General features: G+C 43.0%; 1 protein-coding gene across 1 annotated transcript in view; it reads right to left on the reverse strand.

Annotated features, from left to right (window-relative positions):
- Window positions 1–22,158, reverse strand: part of rhobtb3 (Rho related BTB domain containing 3) — a 130,037-nt gene that overhangs the window by 51,544 nt on the left and 56,335 nt on the right. Inside the window, exon 4 of the mRNA XM_078214766.1 lies at window positions 6,556–6,713. Coding sequence (XP_078070892.1) covers window positions 6,556–6,713 — 158 coding nt within the window. The remainder of the gene's footprint in view (window positions 1–6,555; window positions 6,714–22,158) is intronic.

The raw sequence follows: 22,158 nt of genomic DNA on the forward strand, positions 1-22,158 counted from the left end.
CAAGATGAGGGGCAGGGGGTTTAGGGGGGATGTGAGTAAAAGCATTTTTACCCAGAGGTTGGTGATGGTCTGGAATGCGCTGCCTGGTAGGGTGGTAGAGACGGGTTGCCTCACATCCTTTAAAAAGTATCTGGATGAGCACTTGGCATGGCATAACATTTAGAGCTATGGGATTAGGTGGGAGTTCAGGTGTTTCTAATGTGTCGATGCAGACTCAATGAGCTGAAGGGCCTCTTCTGCGTTGTATGATTCTATGATTTGAATGAATTTGAATGCATTTTAATATCATTAGCGAGGTTAAAGTCAAATCTTCAGACCCCATTGAATCTTCCGGCCCACCAGTGTGAAGTTACATGGATGTGAATTAGTACTAGTTTTTAAAAACGGGAACCAGGCGCCATGGCCTCTGAGAGGGAGGAAGAAGGTGAATACCGTTTTCCACCTTGTACCATGATGTACAAGGGGACAGTATCCACTGGCCAGGTGTAGAGCGGGGTTGTTCAAGGGCACTGGAGTGGGGGGTTGGTGTAAGGGGAGGGGAGTGGTCAGGGACCTCCTCCAGGATGGGGGACACATCTGGTGTGTGTTGTCTTGAAGCCTTCAGTCTTAAAAATATTTCACAGCCCAGAATTATTTTGCAGTCTGTCTGTATTAAAGACCCTTCATAGCCCTGAATGAATGTAAAGGCTTTCTGTTTCGTAAAGAGCAAGAGGCTAGCCAGGGAAAGGGTTGGGTGCACTCAAGGATAGTGGAGGGAATCTATGCATGGAATCAGAGGAAATGGGCAAGATACTAAATGTATACTTTGACTCAGTATTCACCAAAGAGAGGGGCTTGATGGGTGAGGAGCCTAGGATAGCGTGTGTAGCTATTCTGGGTCATGTTGATATCAAAAAGGAGGAGGTATTGGACGTCTTAAAAAGCATTAAAGTAGAGAAGTCCCCAGCGCCTGATGGGATCTACCCCAGAATACTGAGGGAGGCAAAGGCAGAAATTGCTGGGGCCTTGACAGAAATCTTTGTATCCTCATTGGCTACAGACAAAGTTCCAGAGGACTGGACGACAGCCAATGTTGTTCCATTGTTTAAGAAGGGCAGCAGGTATAATCCAGGAAATTACAGGTCAGTGAGCCTTATGTCAGTGGTCGGGAAATTATTGGAAAAGATTCTTAGGGACAGGATTTACTCACATTTGGAAACAAATGGACTTATTAGTGATAGACGGCATGGTTTTGTGAAGGGAGGTTGTGTCTCACTAACTTGATCGAGTTTTTCGAGGAAGTGACGAAGATGGTAGGTGTGGGAAAGGCAGTGGATGTTGTATACAAGGACTTCAGTAAAGCCTTTGACAAGGTACCTCATGGTAGACTGGTATGAAAGTTGAAGTCACATGGGATCAGAGGAAAGCTGGCAAGATGGATACAAAACTGGTTTAGCCTTAGAAGACAGAAGGTAGCCGTAGAGGGGTGCTTTTCTGAATGGAAGATTGTGACTAGCAGTGTTCCACAGGGATCAGTCCTGGGACCTTTGTTGCTCATAGTATATATAAATGATTACTAATCCACACACTGGTCTGATTAGTAAGTTCGCAGATGACACAAAAATTGGTGGAGTTACGGATAGTGAAGAGGATTGTCAAAGGATACAGCAAGATATAGACCAGTTGGAGACTTGGGCGGAGAAATGGTAGATGGAGTTTAATCTGGACAATATGAGATAATGCATTTTGGAAGGTCCAATGCATTAGGAATTATAAGAATTATACAGTAAATGATAGAACCTTCAGGAGTATTGACAGGTGGAACAAAGAACAACAAAAAATACAGAACAGGAACAGGCCCTTCGGCCCTCCAGCACAATTGGAAGGGAATGGAAGGATACGGACTCCGTAAGTGCATACGGTTTTAGTTTAGGCAGGCATCATGATCAGCACAGGCTTGGAGGGCCAAAGGGCCTGTTCCTGTGCTGTACTTTTTGTTGTTCTTCGTTTTTACAGCTGCGGACTGCCCTGAGTTATTCTAGAGGGAGGCTTTCTGTTTGAAAACCTTTTCACTGCCCTGAGTGATTCTTCTACCTCTGTGGAAAAGAAATGAGAATGAGCACTTGGTTTTCAGCTGTTAGTGACAAGGAAGTATAGGCCATCAGTGGGAGGGGGGACGCGTGAGGTGGGGGGAAAGAGACTGATGAGACTGAAGGAGGCAAGCCTAAGGGGCTGGCTGGATGAGACCCTGAAAGAGAAGGCAAGATGGTAACGAGTGGCAGGGGCGGGTTTGGCCGGTGGGCAGGAATTTTGAGATTATGAAGTGGCTGCCCCCAGGAGTCTTAAACATAAAGTCTCTGCCACATCGCTGTGGATCAGGAGTGACATGTCACTATTACTGAGGCTAGTTTTATATTCCAGATTTTATTTATTGAATTTAAATTCCACTAGCTGCTGTGGTGGGATTTGAACCTGTGTCCCCAGGTAAGCCTGGGCTTCTGTCTTACTAATATCAGTGATAGTACCATTACACCACCATCTCCACCAGCTGCCTTCCCATACCGAAAGTCCTTGGATATGTGATCACCTTCCATCCTGCAGAGGTTCCCAATCCAAGACATTGCCTCTGTTTGATGAGCGCTAACAAACTTGTGATCTCTGCCTTTGAGAGAACTGCCCCTTTCGTGGTTTTGTCCTGCCAGGATGTACCCGCAATGCACTGCATACAGTGAAATTTGTTGAGTTGCTTTTCTTGTTAGCTGTAAGTATTCCATGTTTCACAGCCATACAGCAAAGTGCTAAGAACACAGGCCTGACAAACCATCAGCTTTGTTCAGAGGGTATGTTTGATGTAATTCAATCATTTCATGAGTCAGCCGAATGTAGTAGCTGCTTTCCCTCTGCGTGTATCAAGTTCTGCATCAAGAGATTGTTTGTCACCTTGGACTCAAGTTAGCAGAATTTGCTCACTTACAGCAGGTTGTTATTTAATGTCATCGGGACAGAGATGCAACATCCAATCCCATGACCACAGTTTTCTTAACATTTATAGTGTTGGGTAATGAGTTACAGGCATAGGAGAGATAGTCCATGAGTCCATAAGACATTGGAACAGAAGCAGGCCATTTGGCCCATCGAGTCTGTTCCACCATTCAATGAGATCATGGCTGATCTGATATAATCCTCAACTCTACTTTCCCGCCTTATCTCCATAACCGTTGATTTGCTTTAAAAAAATCTGTTTATCTCACCCTTGAACATACTAAATGACCCAGCCTCCACAGCTCTCTGGGGTAAAGAATTTCACATATTCACTATTCTTTGGATCTGAGTTTCCATGTGAATGAAATACACAGCTTCATCAGCATTGAGGAATTCTCTGATCGGTACATGATTTATCTTGACTTCTCTTTCAGTCTAGACAGATTGTACAGCTTGCTGTCTGACCAAGTACACAAGTAGACTCCTTACATAACCACAGGAAAGGCAAAGGTCAGGAGGATGGAGGAGTAGATGCCAAACAGAGTGGGGGCTAGAACACAGCCCTGATTCATTCCATTCTTCACTCTGAAACTGTCAGAAGTGGAACCAATTGTACAGTGCAGTGCACGTTGTCATGGAAGGAGATGAGACGGAGGAGCTTAGCTAGTTTCCCCCAAAGAAACTTGAGTCTTGTTGACAGTGTTGAATGCCTTGGTGAGATCTTGTGACAATGGTGACTAATATTATTGAAGTGGTAGGAAAAATAAAATCACGACTGGCACACCATGCAGAAAATAGGAACGCAATCACAATGTTTTGTTACATGAAAGAGCGGCAAATTACTAGTTCAGGAGCACAGTGAACTAATACATTGTAATAATGCCAAGTATTCAACAGCTTTCAATTGCTTTAAATCACTTGTTTCCATTCTCAGATGAAAAGCAGAATCTTTTCAGAGTGTGTCTGAAATGTGTATGACAACGTGAGTTGACAATACAGCTAGTGTGTAAGCTAAATTAAAAAATCCTATTTAAGCTCTTCTCTCACATGTAAGTACTGAGTGGTACTTTGCACACCAAATCCTTCCAAAACAGCCCACTTACATGCTGCATGATGAACTGCAGGTTGGGCTATGGAATGACCACTTGTATACAGAGTAAAATGTAGCTATGCAATGAGGTTGGGCAGCAGTGTTATCATGCCACTACCATTCATCAAGGGAAAAAAGAAAAATGTTGCCCCTCCTGGCTAATGCATCAGCCAAATCATTTGATACAGCTGTGGGCAGCAACCTGGATCAGACTGCAGTTGACCTTAATCTCAATGCTGGGAAGGAAAGGAAAGTTGAGGGAGGATGTTAGCTTGACTGTCATTGACAGGGTCAACTTTATTCTGAAGGTTGACTGCACAATGCAACAGATGGCAGATCAAAGCCAGAGGAAAAAAAGAATAATTCCCTGTGGCCACTTGTAAGTATCTGTGACAGTGTCCAGCAGACATCATTGGTGCATGAATGGTGGGTACAGGCAACTTGGCGCAGATTTTCCTGCCATTCCTCCCTTGATCTTTGCCCTTCTTGTTTTTAATCTGCATCGCTGATCTTCATTCATTCTGTTTTTAATTAGAGGCGAATTTGAGATTATTTCATACGTTTCTAGTTGCTATGTTTATATATGGTATTTGAATTGCAATAATAGAATACAATTTTAACAAACAACTACCAAAAGAAACCATCAGGTTTGAAATTACAGTAATCAAATTGGAGGATGTGATTAAGTTAAAAAACATCAGAGCTGGATTATTTATATTCTGATGACAGGCACAGCAGAGTAGTCTGTTTGTTCTATAGATATGGTGCACATTAAGAGTATTGAAAGAACATATTTAGCATCTTCATATTTTTCATTTGACTTTAGCAGCTATGGTTAATTTGCACAGATAAAAAATTGTTTCATTACATTTTTAGTGTCTGCTGTGCTTGATGGGTAAGATTATTGACCATTTAATTTCCAGACATGCATTCTCTTCCTGATAGATTTTTCTTTCCAAAGTTGTATTTAAATTCTCACCAGTGGATTTCATTTTATGGGGCTTCCAGGCTTCCTGGCTGAATGGAAATTCTAAAAATAAACCACCTCACCTCTCAAGACAGTTTGTTCTGTGCATAAAAGTTCTGATACATTTATGACTTCAATAGCACTTCAGTTTGGAAAAGGGGATACAAGTTTGAGATGGTTACAATGTTTTCCATCTTTGGTTCACCAATTTAGTGGAAAAGGGTGATGAGTGGCCTCAAGGCCATTTTTATGTTATTGATTTTCCGGCAAAAGTGCATGCTACTTTTCCAGTACAGATATTTAAATGGAGACATTTTCTGTAATCATGCTTTCAGAACATAAAGTATGTCCATATAAAAAAGGTGCGTCCTGTTGCAGTGGTACAAAGGTCAAGGTGGAAATGCCTTCATTGCTGCATTACATTAAGTGCAAGGTTTTAGGCCTTACTAATAATTCAGTATTCCTGGGGTATTAACCTTAAACATGAGAGATAAAAAGAAAATTGTAAATGTTATAAGTCTGAGATTAAAATATGAAATTATAAAAGTACTTGAGCCTTTTAACAACTAATCTGAGAAAAAATAGGTTATCATTTGCGGGAATGAAACTTTAACCTGGAATCTTAACTCACCATTTCTCTTACAAGATGCTGAAGAGCAGCGGCTTGTAATTTAACATTTCAGAAATGTATTTAGAGGATCAGTCAAGGAAAATAATTGACAAATTATCTTCTGCTACCCATTAGACACTCAACACTAGTTTTGTTTAACAATCAATTCATATTAACTTGTCACTTCAATATCTTAATGTGTAGGTCAGTGCACTGGTGCTCCAACATGCTATGGAGATTTAAAAAGCATCACTGTGCCTAGAATGCTGAGCCAGTTGTGAGGAGAAGCAAAACACAAACCTTGCACTTCCCCACAGATTGAGAAAAAAGCAGAGTCACCTTTGACCCTGTTGCGTCGATTCTAACAATTACTTATTGAGTGGCACAGAGAGAAAGCTGGCACTTGTTTGCATACTTGATCGGGATGGAGAGCAATGTGAGGAGGCCAGGCAAAAGTAGAAGAAAGGACAGGAGGGAAGAAAAGTCCCAAAAGCATTTCATTAAATTTCAGATGGCTTTGATCCTTTTGAACTAAATTAGACACCCAAGATTTCAGGCAAGTCAATTTTTTTGTATTTCTAAAATGGGACCCTTACAAAGGATGGCAAAATACTTCACTGTACGGGTACCTTAGGTGCACTCAGATAGGTATGGGTATATCGAATAAGGGCGCCCCACTCCTCCCATGATGCATACTTTCTCAGGAAGGGTCTAAGCAGCAAATCCAATAGATTGTCAGCTCTATTGTCTGTTTCAGGAGTAAATCCAATACAGTTCAACACGTTCGAGGACAAATTAACAAGATTCCAAGATGGATACGTTCTGTAATCATCTTTCCTAGCAGTGGAACATGAAGAAAACAGATAATACCTTAAAATCTCATGTTATGAAAAAAACTATCAATGAAAAGATCGCAATGTTGCTCACCACTCCTCCAAAGTATTTCCCCACATAGAAGTCATTGAGACTGTGAAGTTCCAAGTAGGCTGCTCCAATTTCTTTTGACAGTTCAATTCCCTCATAGAAAGGAACACAGCTCCCTTTATCTGACGTACACAGTGGGCAAGAGCAAGGCGGCCCTTCTTCTGTTGAAAATGTTGAAATTTCATGAATTTCAAGTCAAAATATGTCTTCAAATACTTTACATAAAACACAATTTAGTTGCACATAATATTTGCAGAGTCAAGAGTTAGGGTAGATTGATTGGGTTTTCTGGAATTTGGATATTTGTAAATAGTAAAACTTTTATCATTTGACATAGATGATCACCCTTCACCTCTAGCAGGAAATGGAAAGAAATACTTAATTTATAGTAGTTAAAAAGCACCTTTTCAAAAGTGTCAAAGCACTTTATTACTATGAATTATTTAACACCAGCCATTTTCCATACATCAGTAGTATCCTGCAAACAGCAAAGGGGCAAATTTCTAATTCATTTGTTTTTGCTGACATTGGTTGTGGAACAAATGTTGGCCAGGATACTCAGGGGAATCCCTGCCCTTCTTTGAATAAAGATTTGGGATCTTTCTTAGCACCTGGGAGATAATTGAGTCATACATATATGCTTAGCACAGTAATGAAGACAAATTCAACAGAAATATGTGAATTTAATCTTACTCGGGCTGTGAAATCAATTTACACCAGACTGAAGAATATTGCTGTTACTGGATTTTGCAGTGAAACAATGCCCAAGGCTTTGGCTTATGAAAAGTTTGGAGTACAGATAATTGCAGCGCGAATAACGCAATTCACATCCCATGCTCAGAATTTAAAGTGTGAACACTGACTTGAAAGTTGTCATGATTAAAAATCCTATTTTTAAAAAGTTTTATTCAAGACCAATTACTGCCAAGAGAAACTGAATTATATTGTATTCAACTGATGATATCTCCTTCGGATGCCATGAATAAATGCAAGACCCATTCTCTGGCTGTTCATGTCCACCACCGCTGCTTGCAAGGAGAGAATTTAGCACTCAGCCAAATCTCTGTTCACTGAAGCGGGATGGGAGAATCCCAGCTGTGAGTGAGGTTGGAGAATCTGGCCCAATATTTGAATTTTAACACAATTTTCAAAATTTCAAAGAAAGCAACTAATTTATATATAACTTTTCCTTGTCTTTAACACTCCACAGAATGTTCAGTCCCTGTGATGCAAGAGACAGGAGGAAGAGCTGGAGACACAGCTCTCCATGTCTCTCCCTCTGTATTTGCCACTCACCTGAAGAAGGGGCTCAGAGCCTCGAAAGCTTGTGTGGCTTTTGCTACCAAATAAACCTGTTGGACTTTAACTTGGTGTTGTTAAACTTCTTACTTTGCCAAGTGCTACAGTCCTAATGAAGACGGCCCCACAAATTCTCACTGATTGCAGCTTCTGCAGGTGTCCTGTGGAAGACTGAAGAATAAAATGTCAAATATTCACTTCATTTTAAGGTTCCTTCCGAAGGGCCAAATTTCAATCTCTGTTGGTGGTCTAAAGGTGCCAATCACTAGAAGGCCAAAGAGCCAGTTACATAGCCATGAAGCTTTTGTTATTGCAGATCCTGTTAACAACACATGACCTTTCCAGGGGGCAAAAATGCCTCAAGGCTGTATCACTTAATTAATCAGAAATGGACAATTACAGTGATCTTGAGTTTCTGAAGCAATCAGATTTGTTAACTGTACAGGAATCACAAATTATGGGGCAGGAAACTGCAATCGAGGCCAAGATCAAGTCAGCCATGACTATAGTGAATTTGCAGAGCAGACTCAAGGGGCCATATGTGTTGTGTTATGTGCCTGCATACGATTATAATGTAAAAGCTTGGCAGTGCAAGAGTTAATATGGGACAGGAAAATAGGACCACCAATGGTACAACGTATAGAGTGACATGGTAACAGATTCTGACAACAATCTAGAGTGAACATTCTGGAAGCAACTTACCTGCGTGGCAACAGCACCATGCATGCCATAACCTGGGACCTTGAAATAGTTAAAGACTAACAATAAACAGTTCATGTTTAAGCATACAAGTTTCAGGATCTCATCATTGAGACATATAAAGAACGCATATTACAACATGGATGGGAGCAGTGGGATCATCATACAACATGGCGATGACCAACTGAAGCTGGACTTGAAGAAAAATTGAAGATTCAGTTGAAGAAATGTTGTTACAGACATAGAAGCTGAGGAATCCCACAGAGTGTGAGTGAAAGTTGATTGCAGGATCCTGAGTGATGCTGAGTTAAGACCATAAGACATCGGAGCAGAATTAGGCCACTTGGCCCATTGAGTCTGCTCCACCATTAAATCATGGCTAATTTTTTTTTCTCATCCCCATTCTCCTGCCTTTTCCCCATAACCCCAATCCCCTTATTAATCAAGAACCTATCTATCTCTGTCTTAAAGTAAGTTAAGACATATTGGCTAGATTACAAGACAGTGAGCAAAACTACAAAACTTGCAAGACCCTGAGTGATGGAGTGTGAAGAATTTTTGCTCACCGAGCTGGTGAGCAAAAATTCCAAAAAACCTGTTCTTACATTATAAAATAGATAGCAGCAGTCCCATTGCTCAGCATATCCATAAAAGAGCTGCGTTTTTAAAAAATCTGCTGGCAGAGTCAAAGGTTTAAGAACCTGCAGAATAAACAAAAAACCTGCGGGGCTTATGAGAAAAGTGCCATTCTGAAGTTGAAAAGAAAAGTTCTAAAAAGATTCACAATCACATGGATCCCAAAAAACGTGGGCCTGCCGAAGCTCCCAAAATTAAGGTTCAAAGGGCCTGCAGAAAAAAAAGGTGCTGCAGTGCCTTTCTTTTAAAGAATGAACACCAGAGTTCCCTCCAAAACTCTCAAAGTGTGGGGCTTTTAAGCAAAAGAGGAATTTGCTACAGAGTTAGAAAAAAAACTAAAGAATCACCCTTAAAATAGTTGCTGCAGTTCTATAATTTTGCAAGGTTTGAAAACAGGAGGCCCGAAAAAATGCAGAAAACTCATAGCACAGAAAGGACTCTTCCATATTCTGGGTGGAAGCTGAAAGTTACAAGAAAGAGACTGAAAAGCTGAAGAAGCAGTTGAATAGATATTAGGAGGCATTGAAAGGAGAAGCCATAGAGCTTTCCAAGCTGCGAGCAGACAACAAAGCCATGAGTAGCAGAATTGCAGAACTAAAACAGGTTACAACTTCACAGGAGATAAGCTCTTGCCAACAGTGAGTCCAATATGAAGGACAGTGACAGAGCTCTGTTGCAGACAGGTGCCAAATCTTGCTGGTGTTTTTGTGGGTTTCCCAGCAGCGAGGGGTACATTCAACGGGAAACCCCATTGACAACGACAGGACCTTAAGATCCCGCCACCAGCGGATGGAGAGAAAAATCCCACCCAGAGAAAGAAAAGAATGAAATAAGACCGAAAAATGTAAATCCAACACTGAATTGCAAGGCACTAGGAGAAGAAAAAGCTGAGCAGAATGAAAAGATTCATAAGCTTGCAAAACAACCTGAGAATATAACAGTAAATAAATGGTTGGCTGAAATTGTGAAATAAGTGAATATTAAGCTTCAATTTGTGAAATGTCAATGTCCAGCAAGAGCATGGTAGACACTACGGAAAAAGAAATTTTGAATCCACTCTAAGAATGAATGGATTCATTCTCTTCGGACGGAACAGGACAAACTGCAGTGTTCAGAAATACCAGACAAGTTGTTAATAAAGAGAAACACAACAGAAAAGGTGAATCAAATGGAGATAACCAAGTACCAGGAACGAAATACCATTCCTCCAAACATGATAGATTGAGAACTGTCACGCCTCAAGACCATCTGAGTTTATAGAGTCCGAGATTTGAGATGGGGGAGAAGGGGTAGCAAGTAAAGATTGTATGACAAATAGTTATGCCCCATTGGAAAGGAAAATGGCCTGCATGCCACTGTAATGTAAAGTTGTTCAGCAGCAAGGATAAGCGTGAGACTGGAGAACAGCACTACCCATGGTATAATACATAGAGTCACATGGTAATAGACAACAGTCTAGAGAAAACAGCCTGCATGCATGGCAGCAACGTCATACATGCCAGTAACCGAGGATCTGTAAACAGTTACAGACTAACAATAAACAGTTCATGTTTAAACAAAGAAGTGTCAAGATCTTATCTAGATATCTAAAGAACCCATATTACAGCAATATGTTCTACTTCTGCTACTATTTCTTTTGTCTTTATTAGGTTGGATTGTTTTCTTTGGCTTAACTGCCTGAAATTGGTGCATCTGCACAAAGGATTGCTTAATTTTAAATGCAATAACATTCACCACAACTCAAATTTCTGCAACCTTTTGCACTAGTTTAAAAAGCCTCGAGATAGCAGCAGGCCTTGTGCACAAAACTACCCATGATCCCAGAGTGAATTAAACACTATTGTGACTTTCCACTAATTCTGCTCCTTTCCAGGTCTTCGGAAGCTCCAAAAATTATGACAGAATATTTGAGTGTAAGGACACCAACAAGCACCATTGAAAAGTTTTTGAATGTCTATTTCCTTCATTTACAAAGAGATTAGCTACTCCAACACAACCAAGAAATAGTTCTGAACATTTTTTTGAGTCATGTTTTCAAATCATGTTATTCGTTTGCTGTAGATCGACTATGATTTAAAATGTTTACTTTTTGTGATAAATCTATTTTCAGCCACATTAACCAAACAGCACCTAATTACCACTCTTCAGTATATCAAGAAATAGTTTTCAAGCAACTTTTAAAAAATGGCATGCTGCCTTTTATCACTGATTCACAGCAGATTTTGTTTTCAGTGTTATGCAAATAAGATTGAGTGGAAAAAAACGTTCCTCAAAATGGGCGTAATTTGCACCCGTTTTGCTAACTGTGCCCAAAGGGGAATCTTTACCCTCCGTGTACAGTGAGTGCAATGACCCTGTTTAATGTCTGAGCAGAGTGAGCTGAGACAAACTGGCCCTAAAATTCTCTACCAACCCAACTTATTCAACGTGCAAACTCGTCCATATCATCAATTCTATTCATTTTTGCATGAAAAGATACGATCCCAGTTTATTTCAAATATTTTCATTGCGTATCTAAATTTGCAGCATAAATGTGTGACTGTACCGTTATAGACTGATTATAATGTTGATAATTTATACAATTATTGTGTGATAAACGACCTATTTTTCAGTGGGTGGAATAAAGCTCCATTGTCTACAGAAAGGAATTAAAGTCTCTTTAGCTTCTTTCAGTATTCAAGCATTCAGTGTGTGACAAAAATACCATCGGTACAAAGGACGGGAGGTATTTCATCAAATGTTTTCTGACGTAGCTGGAATGTAAAGTCAAGATGCCATTCATAGCAATTTTGATTTCCCTTCAGGCTGCTCTTCAATCCAAACCAGATTGTGGATCAGAGACGACTATCACCAAATTAAAATCAATTTTATACAAATCCATTTTAAAACATCATTTGAAGAAATTGCTTTAAAGCTATTTAATATTTGAAGAGCAGTAATTAGGTGCTGTTTGATTAATGCAGCTGAAAATAGATTTATCACAAAAAAAAGCATTCTACGGACAAGTAGAATGTCTTACAAGTTCACCTAACATGTCAAGGCCTAGCACAACCATGTGAAAATCGGGCAGACTCAAACCTCCTAGTTAACGGTCACTTATTAAACTATCTAAGAAGTTCAAATGAGAATATCACCCATGAATCATTGTGGAAGACCAAAATAAAGTACAATTTGAAGCCATGTTTTGTTGGACTAGATGGTTAGCTTTTGGCTGCGGCTACGGAAGGCCAAAAAACAATCCAAGTTTACTAAAGGTGGGATTTTCCAGCCCTTCCTGCTGGCATGATCCTTAATCCCGCTGAAGGCAACCCCCTGAGGCGGGATTCCTGGCAGCGAGACGGGAGAGTCATGCAAATTGCTGTAAACATTGACGGGATCTTGGCAGCCAATGGCAACCGCCTCAACTGCCAGAAAATACACTGCAGAGGGGCTAGAAAACCCCAACCTAAATCTGGCAAAAATACATGTTTTCAGGCAGAAAACCCAAGTCAGAATGTCTTCCCAATAATGATTAAGGACATCAGGAATTGAGGTTTCTAGACTCTTGGGGCAGGATTTTATGACCTTGCTCGTCCCAAAATCATACAATCCCACTCGAAGTCAACAGACCTTCCCATTTTCCACCCCTCACACACTCCAATTCCCGTGATGGGCAGGCTGTAAAATTCCAGCCTTTATTCTTCAAATTTTCCTTGAGTCCACCTGTTCCACTATCCTTTCCTATTACCACAGAAAAACTGGTGACAGGTCCTAAGAAACAGCAGCAAGAGCCTCAAGACCTCCTTGTGGAGAGAAAGGATCTTGTTGCAGCCTCATCTCCTTCGAGTCTATACACAAACACTTAACCTTGACCTGAAGAAGGCCATAAAAGGTCCAATTTTCCAGGTGCATCTGCTTGCTAATTGTCCCTCGCTACTCTTGCAGCTGTGTTTTTCATTGACAGTACCCTGTGAAGATTATTCTCTTCATTCTAACAGCCTTGCACATAGCAATAGGAATCCTGCCAGGACGGCATGGTGCATCAATCATGAGGCCTAACAGAGGGATAGAGGACATGGTCTAAGTAGAAGAGAGCTTCAAGTTTTTAGGTGTCCAGATCACCAACAACCTGTCCTGGTCCTCCCATGCAGACACTATAGTTAAGAAAGCCAACCAACACCTCTACTTTCTCAGAAGACTAAGGAAATTTGGCATATCACCTATGATGCTTACCAACTTTTACAGATGCACCATAGAAAGCATTATTTCTGATTGTATCATAGCTTGGTATGGCTCCTGCTCTGCCAAGACCGCAAGGAACTACAAAAGGTGGTGAATGTAGCCCAATCCATCACACAAACCAGCCTCCCATCCATTGACTCTGTCTATACTTCCCGCTGCCTCGGCAAAGTAGCCAGCATGATTAAGGACTCCACGCACCCAGACATTCTCTCTTCCACCTTCTTCCTTTGGGAAAAAGATACAAAAGTCTGGGGTCAGGTACCAATCGACTCAAGAACAGCTTCTTCCCTGCTGCTGTCAGACTTTTGAATGGACTTACCTTGTATTAAGTTGATCTTTCTCTACACCCCAGCTATGACTGTAACACTACATTCTGCGCTCTCTCATTTCCTTCTCTATGAACGGTATGTTTTTTCTGTATAGCGCGCAAGAAACAATATTTTTCACTGTATGCTAATACATGAGACAATAATAAATCAAATCAAACCCAATCAAATCAAATTCAAAATTTCCACCCTGCCAGAAAGTTGCTCCAAAGTAGAATTGCAGTACGCTATCCCACCGCTGTCACAACCACAAGCTAAATATTTTGAGCAGCTTCAGTGCAGGTCCTAAAGATTGTGAGTGAAAATCACAAATGTGCCCAAATTTGATTCGAAATTGGGGATGGGTGGAGCTTTATAGGTTGGCATGAGATGCCATTGGGGGTGAGTGAAGGGGCATTGGTTTGGCATGGAAGCATGAGGGGCCACTGGAGGTTGGTGGAGGGGCATGGGTTGGCATGTTAAGACTTTTAGAGCTTATGTTTCAAAAGGTTCCCTCATCCAGACTATGGCTCACAACTCCCCTGAAGAGCCATGAATCACAACTCATTGAAAAACTGGCTTGACCCACAAAAATTGAAGAGGACTAGAAGATGCCAATCCCCACAATTAAGCCAGCCAGGTCATAAGTACAGAGAGGGTCATCCTGACTCAATACATTGGTTCTATTCTCTCGAACTGTCAGCCTCGATTGCTGGCCAACCCAGGATCCCCGCAGTGTTGCCCCTCCAGACACACCCACAGCCCGATCGCGGTCCTCCATCCATTCACGGGCCAGCCCCGACCTCCCCCCCCATTCATTCCTGATCTCCAGCTCCTCCCCCCAGCAGTGACGATCCCCCCATGCCCCCGGCAGACCCTCTGCTGAACCCCGCCTCCCCTGGCAGACCCCCCTTGTTGACCATCCCCCTCCCAGCCCACCCCGATCATTGGCCTCCCTCCCTCCCATCAGCCCCGACTGATCCCCATGCAGAGTGGCAGTGGAACCTTAGACCAGACCCTGTCACGTAGGCTCCACCCACTCGGCACTATCCCATGCCCAGTGGGCAGTGCCAAGGTGCCCCCTGGGTATGGGCACTTTGCCCCTTGGGCCGTGCTGGGGGCACAGGCTGGCACTGCCAGGGTGCCCGGGACACCACTCCCCCCACCGCCGGACCACTTGGTGGGCCCTGATTGGCCCCCACTTCACCCCAGCGGGGTTGTCCCGCTAGTTCCCCGAAAGTGGGGAGCTAGTCTGAACCCCGCTGGAGTGAAATACTCTTGACGGGATGGGAGATGCTCGCGGGTCCGGAGAATTCAGTCCCAGGCCTGCTAATCACATTAAAAAGAGATGTAAAATATATTAAAATAACTTACCTGGTGTTCCCGCTGGTTTCTAGCGTGGTTCCGACGGCGGAGGATATCCGGCCCTGGGAGATGCACGCGTGTCGGGAACACATGTATGAATCCCGCGAATCGGTCGACACGCAATTCTCCCAGCCCGCCGTGCTAAAAAATTAGCATGGCAGGATGGGAGAATCAGCCCCCTATTTATTTAGATATGTTTAATAATGGTGACAGTTTCTCTCTGTGCTCTGTTTTGACTATATTTGGAGGTACAACATCTTTATGGCCCAATACTGGTCATTTTTTAAAGTTTTTAAAGCCATTTGAAGCTACTGCAGTGGTTTTACTGCTTTGAAATTCAGAAGCAAGTCAAGTTGTTACAAACATGTAGAGATTAAGAGGCCAGATTCAGCGCACACTCAAAACTTGGCAGAAAGATGAGATCAAATCAATCCAACCAATTGTAGCAGCAGCTGGGAACTATTATTTACATTGAATGAACAATAACATGATACCACTTCATACACGACTGAATTGTGGTGCGGGATTAGGGGCCCCAACGTTAGGATCAAAAAGGCATTCTGAGTTTACACTTGCTGGGAATGAGACCAGCGCAGGGATGTTCCTGGAAGTGGCCTCCTAACTGTCCGCCTCTGAGCTTGCTGCCCAATTAAGTATGGTGGGTGAGCCCTGGATGCTGCTGGTCCAGAGGGTAGGCAGCTCTGGAGGCTGAACAGCACCACTGGGAGAGGATGCTTCAACATGGAGGCATCCTCCGATCATAAAAAATAAATTATTTGAGGTGGGTGAAGGCAGTAGGTCCCTTGGATTAGTGGGGAATCACTTGCATCATTAGGGCCATGAGAGTGTCCTCTGATGCCTTTGTCCCATTCTTTAGGGCTGCCACAGGGAAGCTGCCTCTGTCAAACTGACAGCCTCTCAATGCTGTGGGGAGGGCAGAAAGGAGGGGAGCATTCTGTCACCAGCAAAGTGCAACTGGGTTCTCTAAATGACCCACAACTGGGACCTTTAAAGTACTAACTGGTGACCCGTTTCCACTCAGCAGATCCACCAGGTAACTTCCTCGATAGTGGTCATGTGTCGGGGAGCCAAGCAGACACAGCTCCCTGCTATTCCCCTTGGTCCCCCTACCACCCAGTTCACCAACCTAAGGCCAGGAAAATCATAGAATCCCTACAGTGCAGAAGGAGGCCATTCGGCCCATCGAGTCTGCACCAACCGAAGTCCCACCCAGGCCCTACCCCCGTAACCCCAAATATTTACCCTGCTACTCCCCCCAACAGTAGGGTCAATTTAGCATGGCCAATCAACCTAACCCGCACATCTTTGGACTGTGGGAGGAAACCAGAGCACCCGGAGGAAACCCACACAGACACAGGGAGAATGTACAAACTCCACACAGACAGTGACCCGAGTCCGGAATTGAACCCAGGTCCCTGGCGCTGTGGGGCAACAGTGCTAACTACTGTGCCACCATGCCACCCGGAAAATCTTTGATATTTCATTTGCATTGGAAAGTGGTGATGAGCAGTCGTATTAGTGGTATTCGATAAATATTTTTTAATGTTTTGGCACAAATATAAGCAGTAGCAAAATTACTTAGCTATTTAGATAAAGTTTATTTAACAGTAGGAAGTGGAATTGACTAAAACCATCCAAAAAGCATATGGGGCCACAAGTTTTATAAAAGAGGCATATGGTGCGCAAATAGTAAAACTTTTCAAATTGAACTCAGAATCCTTACAGTACAGAAGTAGGCCATTTGGCCCATTAAGTCTGCATCAATTCTCTGAAAGAACATCTTAACCAGGCTCACCCTGCAGCTTATCCCCGTAACCCTGCTAATCCTCCTAATCTATACATCTTTGGACACTAAGGGGTAATTTAGCATGGCTAATCCCCCTTACCTGCACATCTTTGGAGTGTGGGAGGAAACTGGAGCATCCGGAGGAAACCCATGCAGACATGGGGAGAATGCGCAAACTCCACACAGACAGTTGCCTAAGGCTGGAATTGAACCCGGATCCTGGCGCTGTGAGGCAGCAGTGCTAACCACTGTGCCAAGGTGCCATCCTCATTGGTTAGGTTGCCACTTAGTGTGTTATAATTTGTTTTGAGCAGAACGTTGTAACTTACTTTGAGCGGAAGAAGAAGTCTCATGACACCAGGTTAAAGTCCAACAAGTTTATTTGATAGCACGAGCTTTCGGAGCACTGCTGCTTCATAGAAATCATAGAAACCCTACAGTACAGAAAGAGGCCATTCGGCCCATCGAGTCTGCACCGACCACAATCCCACCCAGGCCCTACTCCCATATCCCTACATATTTATCCAACTAATCCCTCTCACCTATGCATCTCAGGACACTAAGGGCAATTTTTAGCATGGCCAATCAACCTAACCCGAACATCTTTGGACTGTGGGAGGAAACCGGAGCACCCGGAGGAAACCCACGCAGACACGAGGAGAACGTGCAAACTTCACACAGACAGTGACCCAAGCTGGGAATCGAACCCAGGTCCCTGGAGCTGTGAAGCAGCAGTGCTAACCACTGTGCTACCGTGCCGCCCATCACTGCTTCATCAGTGCTACCAAATAAACCTGTTGGACTTTAACCTGGTGTTGTGATTCTTCTTACTGCACCCACCCCAGTCCAACGCCGGCATCTCCATATCATGAGCAGAAGATGATAGACAAGCCAATGGAAAAGGTAGAGCATCCTGAGCTAAGAGAGATGAGAGGCTTTAGTTAAAAAGAAATACTGGACTGTGTTCACGAAGGACAGAGCAGGTTAATAGGAAGTCAGATCAAGAGGCTCCAAATAACGAGTGGATTTGAAAAGGTTGTCATCTCAGTAATTTGAATCTATACATTTTAAAATTATCAGCAAACAGACTGAAGGGAGTGGCTCAGAGATTTCATTTTACACTGAAGGGTTTTACAGTGATAAAAACAGAATCCATATCAGCTTTCAAGAAAGTAGCTAAATATTTGAAAGAACAACATTTAAAAAGAATATTAAGAAAGATCAGGGAATTGGGCCAAAGTGAATAATGCATTCAAGAGCTGACACAGATGCGATGATCAAATGGCTTCTTCCCATGCTGCTAAATTCTTATTCTAAAACGATGTCCCCAAGACAAATTTTCTTCAATAATGGTTGAGCTCAATGTCAGAAAAAAAAAATCAACTCAGAGGGCAAAGTCCGATCAGTACATTATTCAGAGTGAAGCTGGCCAAATGTACACAGAACCTTCCACAGAATCAAATTGTGTTGGCTTGCTGCCACTGCCTCCCTTCCTCTCTGAAAATTATCAGCCTGAAATATGATGTTATTTGCTGAGCAGAGTCTGCAGAACTCCAATATCACACTTACTCAATGGATCACATTCAAGTTCAGTGATAGAGAATTTGTCTATTGCTTACCTATATTTTCCCAAACAACAATGTGATTTCAGCTGGAAATATTTTTGAAAGTCCATGGATTAATGTGGGTAAGAAGTGGAATCTCACTGGAGGTTATTTGCGTTGCGCAGGAGACGAGCATTTAAGACACTTCTGTATGGGCTCGAAGCTGTACCCCGAGGACATGAGCAGAGATGAAATATTTCTGCAATACATTGGGCCAGATTTTCATGGAGGAGGTGGTGAGAAGGTCAAGTCAGGTGTCTTCCTGTCTATGCAGAATCATCTCCATTAAAAAGGCTCCCCTTTCCAGTCCAAGAGGCAGGGAAGGGATGGAATCAAGCCTGCCGCTTCTTGAGAGTGGATTGTAAGGCCAGGAGGCTGGAATGCCTGCCTCCATTTACTTGGACATTGGCCCAATTGTAGCGATGAAAGTCAAGACCTCAAACCGGCAGTCCTCATGCCCCACCTCACTGTCACACATCCCACCTTCCGCCATGCCCACTCATACCCCCATGACCCTCTATGGTCCCTCAGTATTCGCTCCATGTCCCCTCTTTTCCCCAGCTCCATAAATACTCCAGAGCCACTTACCCAGTGTCCATAATTGGCAGGCCTCAGGAACCATTTCTTTTAAATAGACATGAAAAAAATAAACTTCTAACAATCTAATTGACCTCACACTCAAACATATGTCATACTGAAAAAAAACACACTCAGGGGCCAGATTTTCAACTCCCAGCTTAGCAAACCTCCCCTTTAAAAATGGCTGCTTGCAGGTGGGATTTTCAGTTGGGGGGGTGGTTGTTTTGCAGCCCCAGAATGAATATGCAGGCTGCCATTGCAGAAGCTGGAAAGGTACAAGGCACTGTTTAAATCAATAAATAGTAATAATTAAACAAACAAATCCCTCTAGCCCTCACCTCCCCTCCCCCCTCCCCCCCACACACACACACACATGTTTCATCCATGTCAACCTATGCTAGCCCATGCCTACACCCACTCCTCATGGCCCCTATAATTCCGAGGCCAATTCATGTCTCCCCATGGCCCCCATGTTCCCCAACTTAGTGCCCCTGTACCCACACCTGTAGCCCCATATCCATTATGCCAAATTAATGCCAACTCATGCCCCCAGTCAGCTTTGCCCTTTGCCCTTCCATGTCAAGTTACTTAGTATCCTTAGACAGTTCCTTGACAGCTCTGGCACTTTCTGGATGGCTTTGACAGGTTTCACCGCTTTGACATTTCCTGGATAGCTTTGGCAGATGGACTACTGCTCAAAAGCTCTTTGACCTCACACTCAAACATATGTCATACTGAAAAAAAACACACTCAGGGGCCAGATTTTCCTCTTTGGGGATTGGCTATCTAACTTGGGGATTGGCTATCTAACAGGAAGCAGAGAGTTGGGATAAATGGGTGCTTTTCTGGTTGGCAGTTGGTGACCAGTGGCGTGCCGCAGGGACCGGTGCTGGGGCCTCAATTGTTTACCATTTACATAGATGATCTGGAGGAGGGGACTGAATGTAGGGTATTCAAGTTTGCTGATGACACGAAGGTGAGTGGGAAAGCGAATTGCGTGGAGGACGCGGAAAGTCTGCAGAGAGATTTGGATAGGCTGAGCGAGTGGGCGAGGATCTGGCAGATGGAATATAACGTTAGCAAATGTGAGGTTATCCACTTTGGAAGAAATAATAGTAAATTGGAATATTATTTAAATGGAGAAAAATTACATCGTGCGACTGTGCAGAGGGACCTGGGGGTCCTTGTGCACGAATCGCAAAAACTCAGTCTGCAGGTGCAGCAGGTGATCAAGAAGGTGAATGGAATGTTGGCCTTTATCGCGAGGGGGATAGAATATAAAAGCAGGGAGGTCTTGCTGCAACTGTACAAGGCACTGGTGAGGCCGCAACTGGAGTACTGTGTGCAGTTTTGGTCCCCTTATTTGCGAAAGGATATATTGGCCTTGGAGGGAGTGCAGAGAAGGTTCACCAGGTTGATACCGGAGATGAGGGGTGTAGCTTATGAGGAGAGATTAAACAGATTGGGTCTGTACTTGTTGGAGTTTAGAAGGATGAGGGGTGATCTTATAGAGACATATAAGATAATGAAGGGGCTGGATAGGGTAGAGGTGGAGAGATTCTTTCCACTTAGAAGGGAAACCAGAACTAGAGGGCACAGCCTCAAAATAAGGGGGGGCCGGTTCATAGAACATAGAACATAGAACAGTACATCACAGAACAGGCCCTTCGGCCCACGATGTTGTGCCGAGCTTTATCTGAAACCAAGATCAAGCTATCCCACTCCCTATCATCCTGGTGTGCTCCATGTGCCTATCCAATAACCGCTTAAATGTTTCTAAAGTGTCTGACTCCACTATCACTGCAGGCAGTCCATTCCACACCCCAACCACTCTCTGCGTAAAGAACCTACCTCTGATATCCGTCCTGTATCTCCCACCACGAACCCTATAGTTATGCCCCCTTGTAATAGCTCCATCCACCCGAGGTTCAGAACAGAGTTGAGGGGGAACTTCTTCTCTCAGAGGGTAGTGAATCTCTGGAATTCTCTGCCCATTGAAGTGGTGGAGGCTTCCTCGTTGAATAGGTTTAAATCACGGGTAGATAGTTTTCTGATCGATAAGGGAATTAGGGGTTATGGGGAGCAGGCGGGTAAGTGGAACTGATTCGCTTCAGATCAGCCATGATCTTGTTGAATGGCGGGGCAGGCTCGAAGGGCCAGATGGCCTACTCCTGCTCCTATTTCTTATGTTCTTATGTTCTTATGACAACTTGACAGTTCCAATGATTTTATGTATAAAAATATAACAGTACCAAATGATGCCTAACCTCTCCTGAAGAGTGCCTTACCTCTCCCAAAGATGTCCTTGGACTCTAGCCAACAAGACATCTTACCTCTCCAAATGAGTACTCTGGCCATTAAAATAATCCACCAAGTTCAGACTATCTGTTACCTATTCTAATCTGCACACTTCAGATTTCACACTTCAGTGAAGGCAGCTGGTGATTTAGATGGCCAGTTGCCTCCACAAATCATGGAAGCGTGAACCTCAGTCTGACTCCAGTTCCACCCTTGTGAAGATGGGACATGCCAGGTTCAGAGGTGGGACTTAGAAATTTTGGCCAGTTTTGGGATTTTCATCATGACAGACAGGTTCCCCATCATGACAAACATCAGGCCTCATTCAAAGAAGTTATTTAAAAGAAGTTAAATCCCTCTCAAGTGGTCAATTTGTTGTAACAAAACATCTATTTAGTAATCATATCAAAGACAAATAATCTTTAATCAATCTCTGAAAACTGGTAATTAAACTATTGCTACTGCTGAGGTATGTGGTTCTTTAGCTTTTGAAAATCAAACACAAGCTCATAATGACCCCAGCTGTCAAAACAAACATTTCCAAATTGAAGCAATGAAGTCTATTGAAACTGGAAAAACATGACTATGTTTTTTCCTAAACTACACCAGATGGCCTGTCAATCAGATGTTTGTTTTTATTCACAATGTGAAAGCTGCAGACCAGCATTTACTTTGCAAGCCTAAGGCACTGTGGACCTTTAAATTATTTTGGCTGACCTTATAATTACCAAGCAGTGTTTTCTTCAGTTTTGAATGCATAATAGCACTTTTCCCAATGCTGATCAATGTAACA

Source organism: Mustelus asterias, chromosome 6 (genome assembly GCF_964213995.1).
Source record: "Mustelus asterias chromosome 6, sMusAst1.hap1.1, whole genome shotgun sequence".
In the NCBI taxonomy this organism is placed as follows: Eukaryota; Metazoa; Chordata; class Chondrichthyes; order Carcharhiniformes; family Triakidae; genus Mustelus; species Mustelus asterias.